The sequence below is a fragment of the Pseudochaenichthys georgianus genome, chromosome 12 (genome assembly GCF_902827115.2).
Source record: "Pseudochaenichthys georgianus chromosome 12, fPseGeo1.2, whole genome shotgun sequence".
NCBI lineage: Eukaryota > Metazoa > Chordata > Actinopteri > Perciformes > Channichthyidae > Pseudochaenichthys > Pseudochaenichthys georgianus.
The window spans coordinates 2,280,286-2,295,285 of NC_047514.1; the positions used below are offsets into that span (position 1 = coordinate 2,280,286).

The 15,000-nt window shown below is 41.1% G+C and overlaps 1 protein-coding gene across 2 annotated transcripts in view; it reads left to right on the top strand.

The window, feature by feature from the left end:
* LOC117456609 (transcription factor 4-like) overlaps positions 1 to 15,000 on the top strand; it is a 219,015-nt gene that overhangs the window by 116,324 nt on the left and 87,691 nt on the right. For both annotated transcript variants that reach the window (XM_034096536.2, XM_034096537.2), the window contains 2 exons: positions 5,679 to 5,808; positions 7,479 to 7,528. In XM_034096536.2, the coding sequence (XP_033952427.1) occupies positions 5,679 to 5,808; positions 7,479 to 7,528 (180 nt within the window). The remainder of the gene's footprint in view (positions 1 to 5,678; positions 5,809 to 7,478; positions 7,529 to 15,000) is intronic.

The following is a 15,000-nucleotide window of genomic DNA, read 5'->3' on the forward strand; positions in this document are numbered from 1 at the left end:
GGGATTCATGTGGATTCATACGAGAGACAGGATGTAGGGCATCAGCAACATCTAACGTTGGTTATGAAGGTATATTTATCACTGTGGCCAATGTTTGTAAAGCCTGTATGAAACAACATCATAATAACGCATGAGGCGAATATCTACATTGCTGTTGCATATCAGTTAAATCGCCGTCATCATCATTAGTACTTTTCAATATTGTACTTCGTCCTTTCAGATTCTCTTGAATTCTCTTTCACAGAGAAAGACTGAATTGAATCTATCATCTTCACCTTGGCTTCTGAGAAGTTCGTTGGTATTTAATAGAGTAACAGACAAGTTGATTTGTTGGATTAAGCCGTGGATGTGTATAAAGTGTGAAGTCTGAAGTGTGGTTACAGTCGTCTGGCGCTGTGAGGCCACTTCTACTTCGTCTCTCCGCTGGTTTTGCTGTGTCTGGTATCAGCCTCGGGCCTCGCTCCCTCAGGAGTGTGTGTTGGTGTGTGTGTGTGTGTGTGTGTGTGTGTTGGTGAGCGGGATGTGTGCACATGTGTGTGTGTCAGCTGGAGTAAAGCTGGCATACAGGTGCGCCGCTGCCTCGCCAGCACTTCCTGGTAATTAATGACTTCTGCCTGCCTCTCTCTCTCTCTCTCTCTCTCTCTCTCTCTCTCTCTGCCTCGGTCTCTCATAGTTGCGATGGTGGAAATTGATGACATCTGAGCGTTTGCTTTTTCATTCAGATGAGGACAGAGGGTCGAGTAGCACAGGAAGAGAGGAAGGGAGAACAGAATGGGAGAGGAAAAGGAAAAGAGAGAGATGATGTTCTAGTTATTATAATCTTTTGTGGATTTTAAAGAGGACATATTCTGCTCATTTCCAGCTTCATATCAGTATGTAGTGTCTCTACTGGGACATGTCTCCAAGCTTTAATGTTCAAAAAGCTCTTTATTTTTCTCATACTGCCTGTGCTGCAGCACCTCTTTTCACCCTCTGTCTGAAACCAGAGCCCAGTCTGCTCAGGCAGGGGGGGAGAAACTCCTTCTGGAGAGAATACCATTTACATGCACAATAACCTCAGTGTGTCCCCTACCATTGTCTTGGAGGGGCCCCCTGAAATTCAAGGTGACAATTAAAGAAAATAAAAAAAGTAATTGTTTTTATAAGGTTTGGCTAATATATTCCAATGCCCCCCCCCCGCTCACAGGCAGCACTCCCCCAAAGCAGTAAACCTAGGGAAACACTGAACCTATATTACTCACTATAGGAAAAGGAAAAGGCCAAAAGCATAGAAAGAGCAGTTCAACTATTTGAAATGTGATACAGAAGATACAAGACTCATGATTGTCTCGAGACATGATGTGGTTAGCCTAGCTTAGCATAAAGACTGCAGCAATGGGGACAAGTCTGACTCTGTCCAAAGTTGAAAAATGAAAACCAACACGCCAAAATGTCTCTTATTGACATGTTGTATCTAGCTGGTTTAATCAGACACATGTACATATGACTTGTTAGGGGTAGTTTCTCGCTGCCCCCTGTCTTTGTCATGCTCTCGATACCTTTTCCTGAACAATGCTCCATTTAACTCTCTGCATCTCTCTAGCCTTTAGACTTCCTGTTCTTCTCTAATCTGATTCAGTTTTTCTCTTGGTTTTTACATCTTCATCCCTCTCTTCTTTCCTCTTTCTCTCTTTCTCTCTCTCTATCAGTTTTTAACGTATGAGACCCTGGCTATTTCCCTGTCTCTCTGGTAATCTATCTTAGTTAATATCGTCTCTGTGAGCAGCTGGGTACCGAAGCCCAGTCAGCGCTGTGTGTGTGTGTGTGTGTACATGTGTGTGTGTGTGTGTGTGTGTGTGTGTGTGTGTGTGTGTGTGTGTGTGTGTGTGTGTGTGTGTGTGTGTGTGTGTGTGTGTGTGTGTGTGTGTGTGTGTGTGTGTGTGTGTGTGTGTGTGTGTGTGTGTGTGTGTGTGTGTGTGTGTGTGTGTGTGTGTGTGTGTGTGTGTGTGTGTGTGTGTGTGTGTGTGTTAGATAGAAAACAAGATAATGTGGAAAGTAAATCGGAAGCATGAGGCAGTTTAAGGAGAAGTGAACTTGATGATTATCTAAACTGATATAATATCTGTGTGATCTACACAGGCCAGGGACTTATGGGTAACTGTAGGTCACAACAATTGATCGGGCCCCTGCATGTCAAATAGCTGGAGTGATCGAAATTAATATGAAGTGGAAATAATATTGGATGAAAAACGAAACTGAAAAAGCACTGCCTGGTATTCTAGCAGTCTGGCCTTGATGGAAATACAGTGCATTGTCGTGTTTGTCCAAAATCCTTTATCATGAACTTGGTAATTAACCGTTGCCAATGTACCTCTTAGAGGAAGTTAAGCATGTCCGGTTAAGATAGCTTTGAACCTGTGAAACCCTCTATTTCCCATCACAGCAGCTACTGTACACACTAAAACTGTCAGTGGTATTTTTCTGTATGCTTATAATAACAACGGGAAACTCTCAAAGTACCAGTTCATAGTCTGTACCTGGTTTGTTCGGGACGTGAACTGACGATCTTCTGGTTCCCAAGCCAAGTCCCTACTGTATGTAGTCAACAACTGCCCCAACACTTCAATCTGAATATCACTTAAATCTGCGTTTTCAAAAATAACGATATTGTAGTGAACAGTGTGTAGGGAAGAGATGTTGACAGACAGACACACAGACGGTCATTTTGTCCCTCCTCCAGCTCGTGTAGTTGCCGGGGCGACCGGTCTCGCCCGTCCTGGCTCGGTGTTCGAGTACGAGAAGAAAAAAACAAAGAAAACAAAGAAAAGCGCCACAATCAATGAGACCCTTTTTGTTTTAGTGGGAACCCCCTTTTACCCTCGACGACACACACACACACACACACACACACACTGAAACACACACGGACAGAGGGACAGGATGACTGAATCGGTGTGTGATTGTGTGTGTGTGCCTTTGTGTCTGACTCCCTCTCCCTCTGTGTGTGTGTGTGTGTGTGTGTGTGTGTGTGTGTGTGTGTGTGTGTGTGTGTGTGTGTGTGTGTGTGTGTGTGTGTGTGTGTGTGTGTGTGTGTGTGTGTGTGTGTGTGTGTGTGTGTGTGTGTGTGTGTGTGTGTGTGTGTGTGTGTGTGTGTGTGTGTGTGTGTGTGTGTGTGTGTGTGTGTGTGTGTGTGTGTGTGTGTGTGTGTGTGTGACTGACTTTATTTAAGACAAGGGCCCTTTTGTTTTAAGCCGGAGAATGGCTCTGAGACCGAGGCTGGCCCTGTAATTGGCCTACTTAGGCCCTGTTTAGCATGAGAAAAGCCTTCCTTGGCCCGGCAGTGCCAAGCTAACTCTTGTTTTCAGCCGCGCAGAGGACGGACGCGGTGATCAGAATTCAGATTAGCCCAAAAAACAACCCCCCCCCCCCCCCTCGGAAACACACTCCTCCACCCTCTGCTTTAAATACACTGCACACTAATTACTTAACGAGAAAGCTGGGAAAAAACCGTAGTAGCTTTGGGGTCTATTTAAAGAAAACGGTGGGGGGGGGGGGTCCCTTCCAGCTAACCTTTTGTGCCTCTTTAGAAAAAAAGAAAATAGCCTCTCCTCCATCCTTCTCCCCGTCTTTTATTCTCGCGCTCGCTTCACTCCAGAGCGGCCCAGACGCCACTTGTTGCCGGCGAATCGTTGAACTTAATTAGCAGGACAATGTGTGAGCGGTTTGCTAAGTTTGAGAAGCCGTAAACAGAGTCAGAGTTAGAGCAGGGAGGAAGCAGAGAAGAGAAGTTAGAGTCTGAGCTGTGGGAGGAACGTGTCCGCGCTGAGCAGTATGAAGTCGCGCTCACGGAGGTAAATACCATCACATACCACGGCTTCATTTAACGCTATCACCGAGCTCAGAGATAGGCTTTGGTCCAGGAGTTAGCCAGCTTCAAAATCTAATCCAAAGGGCAGTTGTGTGTATTTTTATTTATTAATTTGTCTTTGTGATTGTCTATCTATCTTTATATCTATTTATCCATCTACAAAAGAGTCATGTAATCTATCTTTTTACATTTTTATGACTGGAGAGAAAAAAATGGTTTGTGAATATTGAAAAATAATTGGGTTGTTTTTTTACATTAAATAAAAAATACGTTCACAAGCAAAACTTTTACATTTGATTAAATAATTTTACTTTGAACTATGTTTCATTGTGTACTGTACTATTGGCAGCCATGGATTTCCATACTGTATATGTACTCAAGATTGATCAATTAACCAATTTAATACAAGCTATTCTAATTCTAATTTATTTTTAAAAGTCTATAAATAAAAGTCGAACTTTGTAATGTGATTATCCTCTGGTTTCTTTACCTCTAAATAGAATATCGCTGAGTTGTCGACAAACAAAAGACAATTGAGCACGTCTAATGGGATCAGGCAACATTGATAACCATATTTGATCACCTTCTGCCATTTTATAGACCAACCAAGTCAATCGATTAATCCAAAACATAATCCACAAGATAATTGACGATGAAAGTAAATGTTAGTTGCGCTGCTAATCTTAGATATCTTGTCCTATTTGGTCAACATTCCAATATATTGAACCAATAATACGAGTCAACATTATCAATCCATTTCCAGACCGTCCTCAACATCCTAGCATCAGTCAATGTTTGAGGCACTTGACATTTTCCTGTCAACACTCACTCACAACAATCACTGGTTTCAGCTTCGTCTTCTAGATCTTTCTACTGGCTGGTGTTCTGATTATGAGAGACATATCACAAAGTGTCTTGTGTTGGACCCTGATGTTCTAGTTCTCTGTGTTGTAAACTGAGGAAAGTATTCTGGGTAGTTGCTCAAATATCCTCTCTTCAACATTTCTCCAAACTTTATCTTCAACAATCGAGCGTCCGTTCTGTGTTCAATGTTCTATCTTCCTTCCAGTTTGTGCCGTCAACATGGCGACGATCAATATTTCATTGTCAGACTTTGGCTATTGTTGGTACGTCAGGCTTTCCTCACAACACTGCTGACAACTTTCCAACGGCCCGCCAAACTACAGACTTCACAACGGACTTGCCTTTTGGATAATTCCAAATGTTTTCGTCCCAACATTCTTGTAAAACCTTGTTTTCAACCGGCTGTAGAATCGCATTGGGCTCGTTTTGTTTCAATACTGTTTTAGCAGGACGTCATATATTTGTGCCAGAGATTCCTTCCAAAAGTATTTTATTCTCGATTCCTTGTGATTGACCGCACGAAGCGTATCAAATGTATCAGTAGAGGAAAAGGACAATAGACACACATTGACATTAATGGTCTTGGTTTAAAGTGCTTGGTTTCCGTTTATTGGATTTATACATGTATTCATTTATAAGCCATAGCATTGGATCTTTTGCGGTCATAATATATTAGACAGTATTTAATTTTGTCTTAATTTAATTTACATTATTTAATTTCATATTATGTTCTTGTACATATCCCATATTCTATAGATTTTTTGCAATACTTTTTATTTTGTATTTTTGTATTTTATTATATATGTTGCATTGTTGGAGGAGCTCAGGTCAGAATAATTTAATTGCCAATTCTACACTGTGGCTTTGTGCATATGACAATAAAACCTTTGAATCTTTCAATAACTTGACTAAATTACCAATGTTTCTCCTTCTTCCTGTTCCTGTCTGTCCGATGTCTCTCGACCAGTCGGTATTGGAGGGAGAGATGGGTTTGGGGAGTCCCGGTGGCGCGGCGTCGCCCACCAAGCCGGCCGGGCAGTACTACCAGCACTACGGCTCCAACCCTCGGAGGAGAACGCTGCCGATGGACACCATGGGTGAGACGCGCTGACGCTCATTATGTAGAAGCCTTGCACTCACACAGGGACCTTCACATGAACAGTGATGCCATTGAACTGCTTCCTCCTTTGAGAGGAAGAGTTCAGACAATTTCTGGCCCCATCTTTACCCAAAAACGTCCATTTGTCATCATCAATGTGAAATAAGAAGTTAATTTGTCTTTTCCAAGAATATACATTTAAAGGAAAATTTGCATATGATATTTAAAAAAATTATAGTCAAATCCTTTTTAAGTGTTATTGTTAAATAATAAATGGTGGTGTGTTTATGTAGGTGTAGATTTAACGTTATGGTTGGTTGAAATAAAGGTAAAACACCTAATATTAGAAACATCCAAATGGGTTACATTCATTTCATCCAACAAACCGTCCAGAATTCAAACCGTCAATGAAGTTTATTATGTTTATGTAGGTTTTTACAGGCTGCTATAATAGACTCTTTAATAGTTAACCCAATAAACACGTGTCTTTGGCTTCAGTGTTGATTCAGAGTAATGGGAGCTTGACGTGAGGTCTTCCACTCACTTAATAAAATAAACATATTATACCGTAAAAACACATTTTCTGTTTTAAACTTGAATATACAAACAAATTATATTTAAGTTTTCCAACTTTTAGGAGAATCTAACCTTTTCTAGTACCATTATTTAAAAAAAAAAAAAAAGAACAATATTATTATATTACACAGTGCCTTTAAAATTCAACCTTTTTATAATTTGGTTAATTAAACATTTCCAGTATTATAATTATTGGACTGGAAGGTAAAAAAGTATGTCAATAAAAGACAACTATCTGCTTTAATTTACACTTCTGTTTCCAAACTGAAACTTTTGTCAGTGACATTTGGAAACATTTTAACCTGAGCTGATTCGTCAGCCGCGTGTTTTCTGTTTAGAAGGCCGAGCATTGTGTGTGTGTGTGTGTGTGTGTGTGTGTGTGTGTGTGTGTGTGTGTGTGTGTGTGTGTGTGTGTGTGTGTGTGTGTGTGTGTGTGTGTGTGTGTGTGTGTGTGTGTGTGTGTGTGTGTGTGTGTGTGTGTGTGTGTGTGTGTGTGTGTGTGTGTGTGTGTGTGTGTGTGTGTGTGACCATGTGCGATCACCCTGTTTGTCCCTGTGTCATTTCAAAGGGGACTTTAAGCAAAACAAATTATAATACAGGGAAGTCTTTTAAAAAAGCAGCACAATAGTGACCGTGGTGTAGCCTTGGTAGCGCTAGCCTTGTGAGGACACACACACTGGGCCAATTTCCCAAAAATATAAAAGCAGCCTTTCATTTCTCCATCAAAGTCACATCTTCCCAGTTAATAGACTGCTCCCTCGCTCCCCTTGAGAGAAACCCTGAAAAATAATATAGGCATGTCAAAAGCTGCCCTCCTTCCTTTTATCGCACCAAAGAGAAAAAAATCCACTCCGTCCTTTTTTGTGTCCCGTCTTTTTTGTATTTTCTGCATCTTATTGTGTCGCGCATGTTTGCAGTGAAAGCTCTCTTTGTAAATATACCGACGGCGGTGGGAAAAGTGGCCTCTCCGGGTGATCAATGATTACATTCCACACAAATAAAACCAGAAGCTCCTTTTAAAAAGAAATAAAAAAGCCTCTTGGCCTGTTCAACCCCTCATGTATTGTTTTGTGGCTTCTTTTTCTCTTGCAGAGGCTCACCCCAAAAAAGTGCGGAAGGTTCCTCCCGGCTTGCCGTCCTCAGTAAGTGATAAGATGCCTCTTTTTGTATTATCCCCGCGCTATTATCGCCGCTTCAAGTGTGTGTGAGGAAGAAAAAGGGCTGCTGAATGTTTGGAATCGCTGAGCTGACATTGCCAGGTTTGTGAATGTGTCGTCGAGGTGAACACGATGCTGGACACAAACAGCTGTGGGCTGATGTTGTTCTATATGGAAGGGAAATGGAGGTGTGGTTGAATAAATCCCTCTTCTTTACATACAGGATTAACAGCATACAACTATATAAACGTCTTTGATCGAAACCTCAGCAGTCGATATGCTCGGCTGCTGGTTGGACGTTTTTATTTTTCAGCTTGGAAGGGATAGACGTGCTGAAAAACATGGAGTTTTAGAAGAAGCTGTTTTGAGAATTTGTGGAGATGAAGCTGATCCTGCTGTCGGAGCTGAACGCAAACAGCTGTTGGTTCTTTGTTGTCTGGTACTGTTGTTAGAATAACATTAAAGAGGTTCCTTCTAGATACTCATACTTACTAAATAACACACTCATGATATACACTTTAAGAAAAAAATATTGTTGCATGCATTAAATGTATTTTATATAACTACTTTTATATATTTGTTATTTTTCTAATATCAATCAATCAATCAATGTTTATTTATATAGCCCAATATCACACATGTTACATTTGTCTCAGTGGTCAGAATATCAGTATGACAATACGACACCCTCTGTCCTTAGACCCTCTGTCCTTAGACCCTCTGTCCTTAGACCCTCTGTCCTTAGACCCTCACATCGTACAAGGAAACACTTCCGGAGAAACCCCACAGTTTAAAGGGGAACATGGGAGTGTGTGTTACTAAAGTAATAGTACTTTAGAGTGTGTAAACCCGATGTGTCGGTGCCGTCAAGAGGGAGTGTTGCTTTTAGGAAAGCCATTACATTTGTTAAATGTCAAATACAAGGAGTATTTGTTGCTGGATGAGCTGTCGTTGAAGAAAAAGCGTGAAAACCGAGATATTTAATATTTGGTTGACTCATTATTTTTGGCCTTCTGGATTGAGACTCTTTCCTTTCGATACGCTGCCGGTTGGTCGACTGGAATATTAAACGCCGCATCGTCCCTTCAAGGTGGAAGAAACAGGGACATCTGTTCAGGGAATAACTGAAGTAATGCAGAAAGTCCTTCACTTCCAAACACCCAACATGTGCTTTTTACACATTCTCCTTTATGTGTGCGTCTGTGTTTTATATGGCTGTAAACTGGATCGGTGTTGGTCGGACAGAACAACACGTTTGACGAGTCGACGACACACGACATTAAATGATTCGGTAATTTCAGCTCTGAAGATCATCCCTCAGTACAAGATACATTTTCTCTCAGCGTGCAGGATCTCACAGAAATCTCTGATAGCTGTTTGGATCAGAAAGACACGAAGTAACAGCACGCTTAATAATGTTCCTTTTTATTTCAACGTTTTATTTTTTTGTTTTACCTTCTGGTGTTCAAGTAGTCTGCTGCAGGTTGTGGTTTGTTTTAATTTCATTGATATAGGCTTCTGTTGGCACATCACAGAATGCTTTTTTAATGTTTTGTGGTGAAGGATTTGGTTGAGTTTATACATTTCATTTTTTATTTGGTTTGGAGTTCGGCAAAATGTAGTCCATCGATTGATACCTAAAAAAAATCTTTAATGAAATATATCTTTGTCACCAGTGCGGTTCAAATCTATATTCTCCAGATCTTTATTGTTGATAATATACCGTTTTTTTTACTGCAAATTGAAATTACGTCTCACACAAAACAAGCAGGTATGATGTGAGTACGCCCTCATAATGAACCACAATATCTAAAATCATCCATAGTTCTCATGAGATGTATTTCTTATTTTGACTTTGAGGTGTTTCACAAGTGGAGCGTTTCCCCCTCGTTTCTGACCTCATTAATCTGCAGTTAACGATGGCTGAATGTGCGCCGTGTCAGTCGGCTCTTTGGCTCGGCAGGAGTCCGCCTTTCTGTGGCCTCGGCCCGCTTTGTCCGCGCTTCCTCCTCTCTTTCCTCCGCCTCCCCTGTCTGCATCAGCCTGGGGAGGGAGGGGGGAGGACGGAGGGGAGACGAGAGAAACAAGGAGAGGAAAAGTGGTTTTTTTAAGGACAAAGCCGGGAGGTAGCGTGTTTCTTTTGGAGTGGCTGGTGCTGTTTTTCTGAAGTGGACGAATGAGACGTTTGCAGTGGAGGAGAGAGACGTGATGTCATCAGGACTGCTGGTGTGTTTTAATATGAATGTACCGTGAGAAGGGCAACCCAGAGATGAAAATGAACAAGACAAAGTTCTAAACATTCACAATTAAGGGTGTGAATCTTTCGGGCCAGGATTAGATTAAAGTGTAAATCCTGATTCAAAATAGATTCTGGATTCAGTGCATCTCCACTGTGCACTCATAACGCGTATAGGTATGACAAAGATAAATCTAAGACAAAATGTAACGTTTATTCATGCTAAACTTAAAAATAATAAAGAATTTTAACTATGTGTTTTTAGTATTTCTTAATTCTCAGTGACTTTAAGGAGTTATAAAAACATTTTAATTTCTATCTGTGCCTATATCCAACCATTTGTGTCTGTTATGCAACTTGTATGCTAGTTAGCCATCGGGTACCCAACCAGATGCACGACTCAGGCAGGTGTGTTCAGGCAGAATTTGAGTTGAATGTAATGTTTATTTCGATGGTTCCCTCCCCTGCTAGCTTGCACCGATCATACAGCTGTTTTCTGATTGGTCGAAAGGTCTTCTGTTTGTAATTTGAACATTGCGTCATTTCTGAATCACCTCCATTGGACTCCTTTGTTGTTCCTAGTACACATCACTAAGTAACACCCACACTTCTATTGGGTGGTGTCGACACATTGTGCTTGATGTGGCTAAGGGGCGGGACATCTATAGTGGTTGACCAATCAGAGCAGACTGGGCTCTGGTTTCAGACAGAGGGTGAAAAATAAAGTGCTTTTTGAACATAAACACATGGAGACATGTCACAGGAGAGACACATAATACAAATATGAACCTGAAAATGGGCGTAAAAGGGTCCCTTAAACCAGTGTCCATAGGTAAACCAGTGGCACCACCATTGGGACACAGGGTGCGGACACCAGTCTGTATTTCTAGTGACATCTCGACCACCTCCCAAGGACTTATTTGCTGTACGAAACCGTGACACCGCTGTGGACAGACTCACCGCGACGTCTTGTTTCGACGGTCCCGTGACGCCGCTCTTGGATCGGCTCGCCTTGCCTTCATGTCTGCGGCGCTGTGAGCGTCTCTCTCTCCAACCCGCTCTGTTTTCCAGCCTGTGATGTGAGTAATCCTCAAGAGAGCCGGAGCAGGAGAGCACTCGCTGGCTGTGAAACGGAGAGACGGTTCAACTGCAGGGAAGTACACTCAGAAGCACTTTCTGCACACTTATTGGCAACAGTATCAGTTGTTAAAGAGAGCAGAAACTGTACCAAGAGCTTTAGGGTTTCCTCTTATATTTCGTACAGTTGATCAATGTCTCTGGAAGCTTCCGTCACCTTTATCATGAAATTGCCTCACATTGCTGACGGGCGTTCAGGCACCATTGATTTTGGGTTTAGCTTTAGACCTGGTGTTGAAGGAGTGTCAACAAAACAGATATCTGTGTTATTCACTTTTACTTATTTGACTATTGTCTAGTAATATGTGCTGACAGTGCAAACAGGAAATGCTAATGGAGGTTGTTATGGTGCAGATTTAGCCACATTTAAAGACATGTAGGCGATGGATGATTCTATCATCACACATGAAGCATGGTGGGAAACCATCTGGCAAAATACAATAAGAAATATAGAAATAAAACAAGCTTTACATTTTTTTTTTTAAATGTTATTGTTTCGGACATGAGTAAGACTCTTGAACATCTCATAAAGATGGTTCTTCTATCCCTGCAACCCTGTCTTATTCGTGTCTGAATGGAAACGTATTCTCTCCTACGTTACAATGTCCGTTTCAAACACTTTATTAATGTTGTAAAACAAGACAAATGGACAAGACTGTTTTCTTAGGTTTGGTAAAAAAGATCACGGTTTGGCTTCAAATAAAAATAAGTATATTGGTTAAGTTATTGATTTCAAGAACGCACCTTCTATGAAGTCAACGTCGTAGACTTTAGTTTTTTGCATGGAACACCAACAGCTGTCTTCCCGGTAAAAGATCACCGAAAACATTGCTTAAAAAATGATATTGACGATGCGAGTTCAGGATGCTGCCCGAAACAATAACCTTTCACCCGATCCATTTGTAAAGGCTTTTCTTATATCAGTAATGGCAGTTGTTCATATCATATCGGGGGCGGCTGTGGCTCAGTGGATAGTGTGCTGGACTTCCAATCAGGGGGTAGCAGGTTGGAGTCCCACTGCAGTCAGCATGTCGTTGTGTCCCTGGGCAACACACTTCACCCCACACTGCTCCTGGGGGGATTGTCCACGGTACTGAGTGTATGTAAGTCGCTTTGGATAAAAGCGTCTACCAAGTGACCTGTAACGTAACGGCAGAATGTAAAAGTGAATAATACCGTTTGAGATAACTGCAAAGGGTCAGTGTGTGATAATGGTCGACGAATGGAAAGCATGGATCCGGCGATGATGCTGGTTTGCTTCGTACAGATTGTCTCTCGTTGGTGCTAAACTGTAGAGGGAAGCGGCATATGAGAGGAGTTGTTGGGGATTGATCCTGTCACCCTGTCAGCTGCTCAGATCAGTTTCATAACGAGTGAGTCTGCTCCGAGATTCCTGCTCTGCTGCTGAAGTGTTGTTTCTCCGGATGGTCCGGCCTCCAAACTGCTGCCAGCAGCGACTGCTTTACTCCAGCTCTCAGCAGCCGACAGAGCTGATGTCCTCTTGCTTCCGTCTCCTTTCTGCAAACATTTTAATTATCTTTTAATGTAAGCATCTATTTTGACAGTTTTATCCATTTACATATTTTGCGAAAAGATGTAGGGTTGTGTTTTGTAACATCAGTTTTCATTCAGATAAAATGCAGTATAATTGTAGTTCCAAATTAACGACAGCAATAAATTGATAACATCTCAAAGTAACATTTTTATTGGATATGTGGCATCCATATAACTGGACATTTACTTCCTGTGAGCTACTGATTCACAAATTAAGATTTTCTCTGCTCTATTTGACACCTCTTCCTTTTGATTTAAATATTAACAATAGTATTAGTGTGTGTACTTCCTTATTTATCTCAAATATAACTGATACATGAACTGCAGCTGCTCACTATTGAGTTAACACATTTACACAGCATGTACATCCCTTGTTAATGGAATATTTGGGACACGTTTTTCCTATTTCGTTCAAAATGTATCATTTCAGATTTTTATTTTACATTGTTGTACTTGAGAAGCTCCATTTTAATTAAATATAGTATATAGTATCTGTGATATGTGTTATTTAAAAAGACAGGGTGTGTGTTGTGTTGGACGTAAAGCAGGTGCTTAACAAAACCTCAAAGAATCCAAAAATACACACGATCTGAGCTTTGTCCTTTTTAATAAATGAGTATTTAGATAGTGTGTAGTATTGTATTACATTGCATGGATTTAGGCACAGAAATATGATCAAATATATAGATGTAGAGAGAAGGAAGGAAAAAACAAAACAGAAAGGGTTGAATGTATAAAAGTAATGTTCTTATACGTCAGATGTTCTAACTAGAAAACACACACACTCTATCTTACTCACACACACACACACACACACACACACACACACACACACACACACACACACACACACACACACACACACACACTCTGCCCAGCCTGCACCTGCTCTTGGTACACACACAGCTTCACAGAGGAATGCCTGCAAATGTGTGTGTCTGTGTGTCTGCATTGTGCCTGGATGCCCGTGTGTATGTGTTCCTAGTTGTGTGTTGTTCTACACACACATTTCTTCCTCCCTCTCTGTGTTTGTGTTGTGCTTCCATTCGATGTGCAGGAATTTTTGTAAACAGGGTTTGTCCTCCTCCGTACTTAAATAAATCCAATCGACAAAGCTCTGTCCACACGAACTCACAATAACACAATTGAAGCGCTGTCAAGGCCAATGGGCGAACACACACACACACACACACACACACACACACACACACACACACACACACACACACACACACACACACACACACACACACACACACACACACACACACACACACACACAGCGTTATACAAAACCAGCCCCATGGCGGTGGTGGGTGTAGGACATAAACCTCTGTAGACCATTGTGATGCTTCTCAATATAGTGAGTCTTTGTTATCCATATATAGACATGTTAAAAGTCATGTTACTAATATAGCAAGCAGCACTACCTTTCTGTCCTGCTTCACAACGAAAATAGTGGCAAGAACTTTGACGTCTCAAGTCAAAAATCCTGTCTCCACTTAATGATAAAAATGGATTTCCTGAAAATATGAATTCCAGTTAAAAATGTAAACACGTTTTCGGTGACTTCAATAGAATAAGGGGTTAAGACTTAAGACTAAAATGCTTGGAAACACCTGTGTATATTTAAAAAAGCAACATCTGTTTCCGTGTACATTAGGTGTTAGTGACACTTAAAGGTGGGGTAGGTAATTTTGGAGAAACCAGCTCGAGTGCGCTAGAATTTGAAAATACACAACCAGAAAAAACCTGCCACTTCCTCACCGAGCCCCTCCTCCAACACACACGAATGCGCACATGACCAATGAGGGCACGAGATAAGTTTGTGCACAGGCAGGTAGGCCATCCAGTTACTTTAGCCGGGCCGAAGCAGATGATTGGTCGTGCTTTTTACAGCGCCACGGCTTCCACAGATGACATATTTTTATGAATTTATTGTCTAAGCATTTAATATATTCATTGCTATCGGGATGTTAAGAGCATTCCATGGAATATAACAAAAACTGTTTCTGAAATAAATTACATACCCCACCTTTAAGTTGTGGTAAAGCTGCAATGTATGTGTATGGCCACTAGGGGCAGCAACAACTAACCGTGAGGATAAACACACCGTATTCAGTTGTAAAATATATCTTCATTTGACTTTAAAATGTGAGTTTTTCGGCAGTTAGTGGACCTTTATTTTGGGAGATGTTTTTGCTGGCTGTTTAAGAGACTAACTTTCTTAGTCCATGCACACTTTACCTGCTTGATTCAGAGATGTTTAAGTGTACTTTTAAGCTTGTTTTCAGTGGTATTTGACAGCGTACATAATCTTCAATACGTTTCATTGTCTCACTTGCTCTTTCTGAAGACTTAATTGGATCTCTGGGCTAGATTTGAAGGGTTAGACATGTGCATGATGTATGTATGTGCATTACATGTCCGCTTTATTTATATTTAAGTGATTTTTCCACATGTTTAACCTTTATTTCTCGCTGGTGAACACTTCATTTAAGGCAAAAAGTCCTGTCTGTTTCTTTCACGT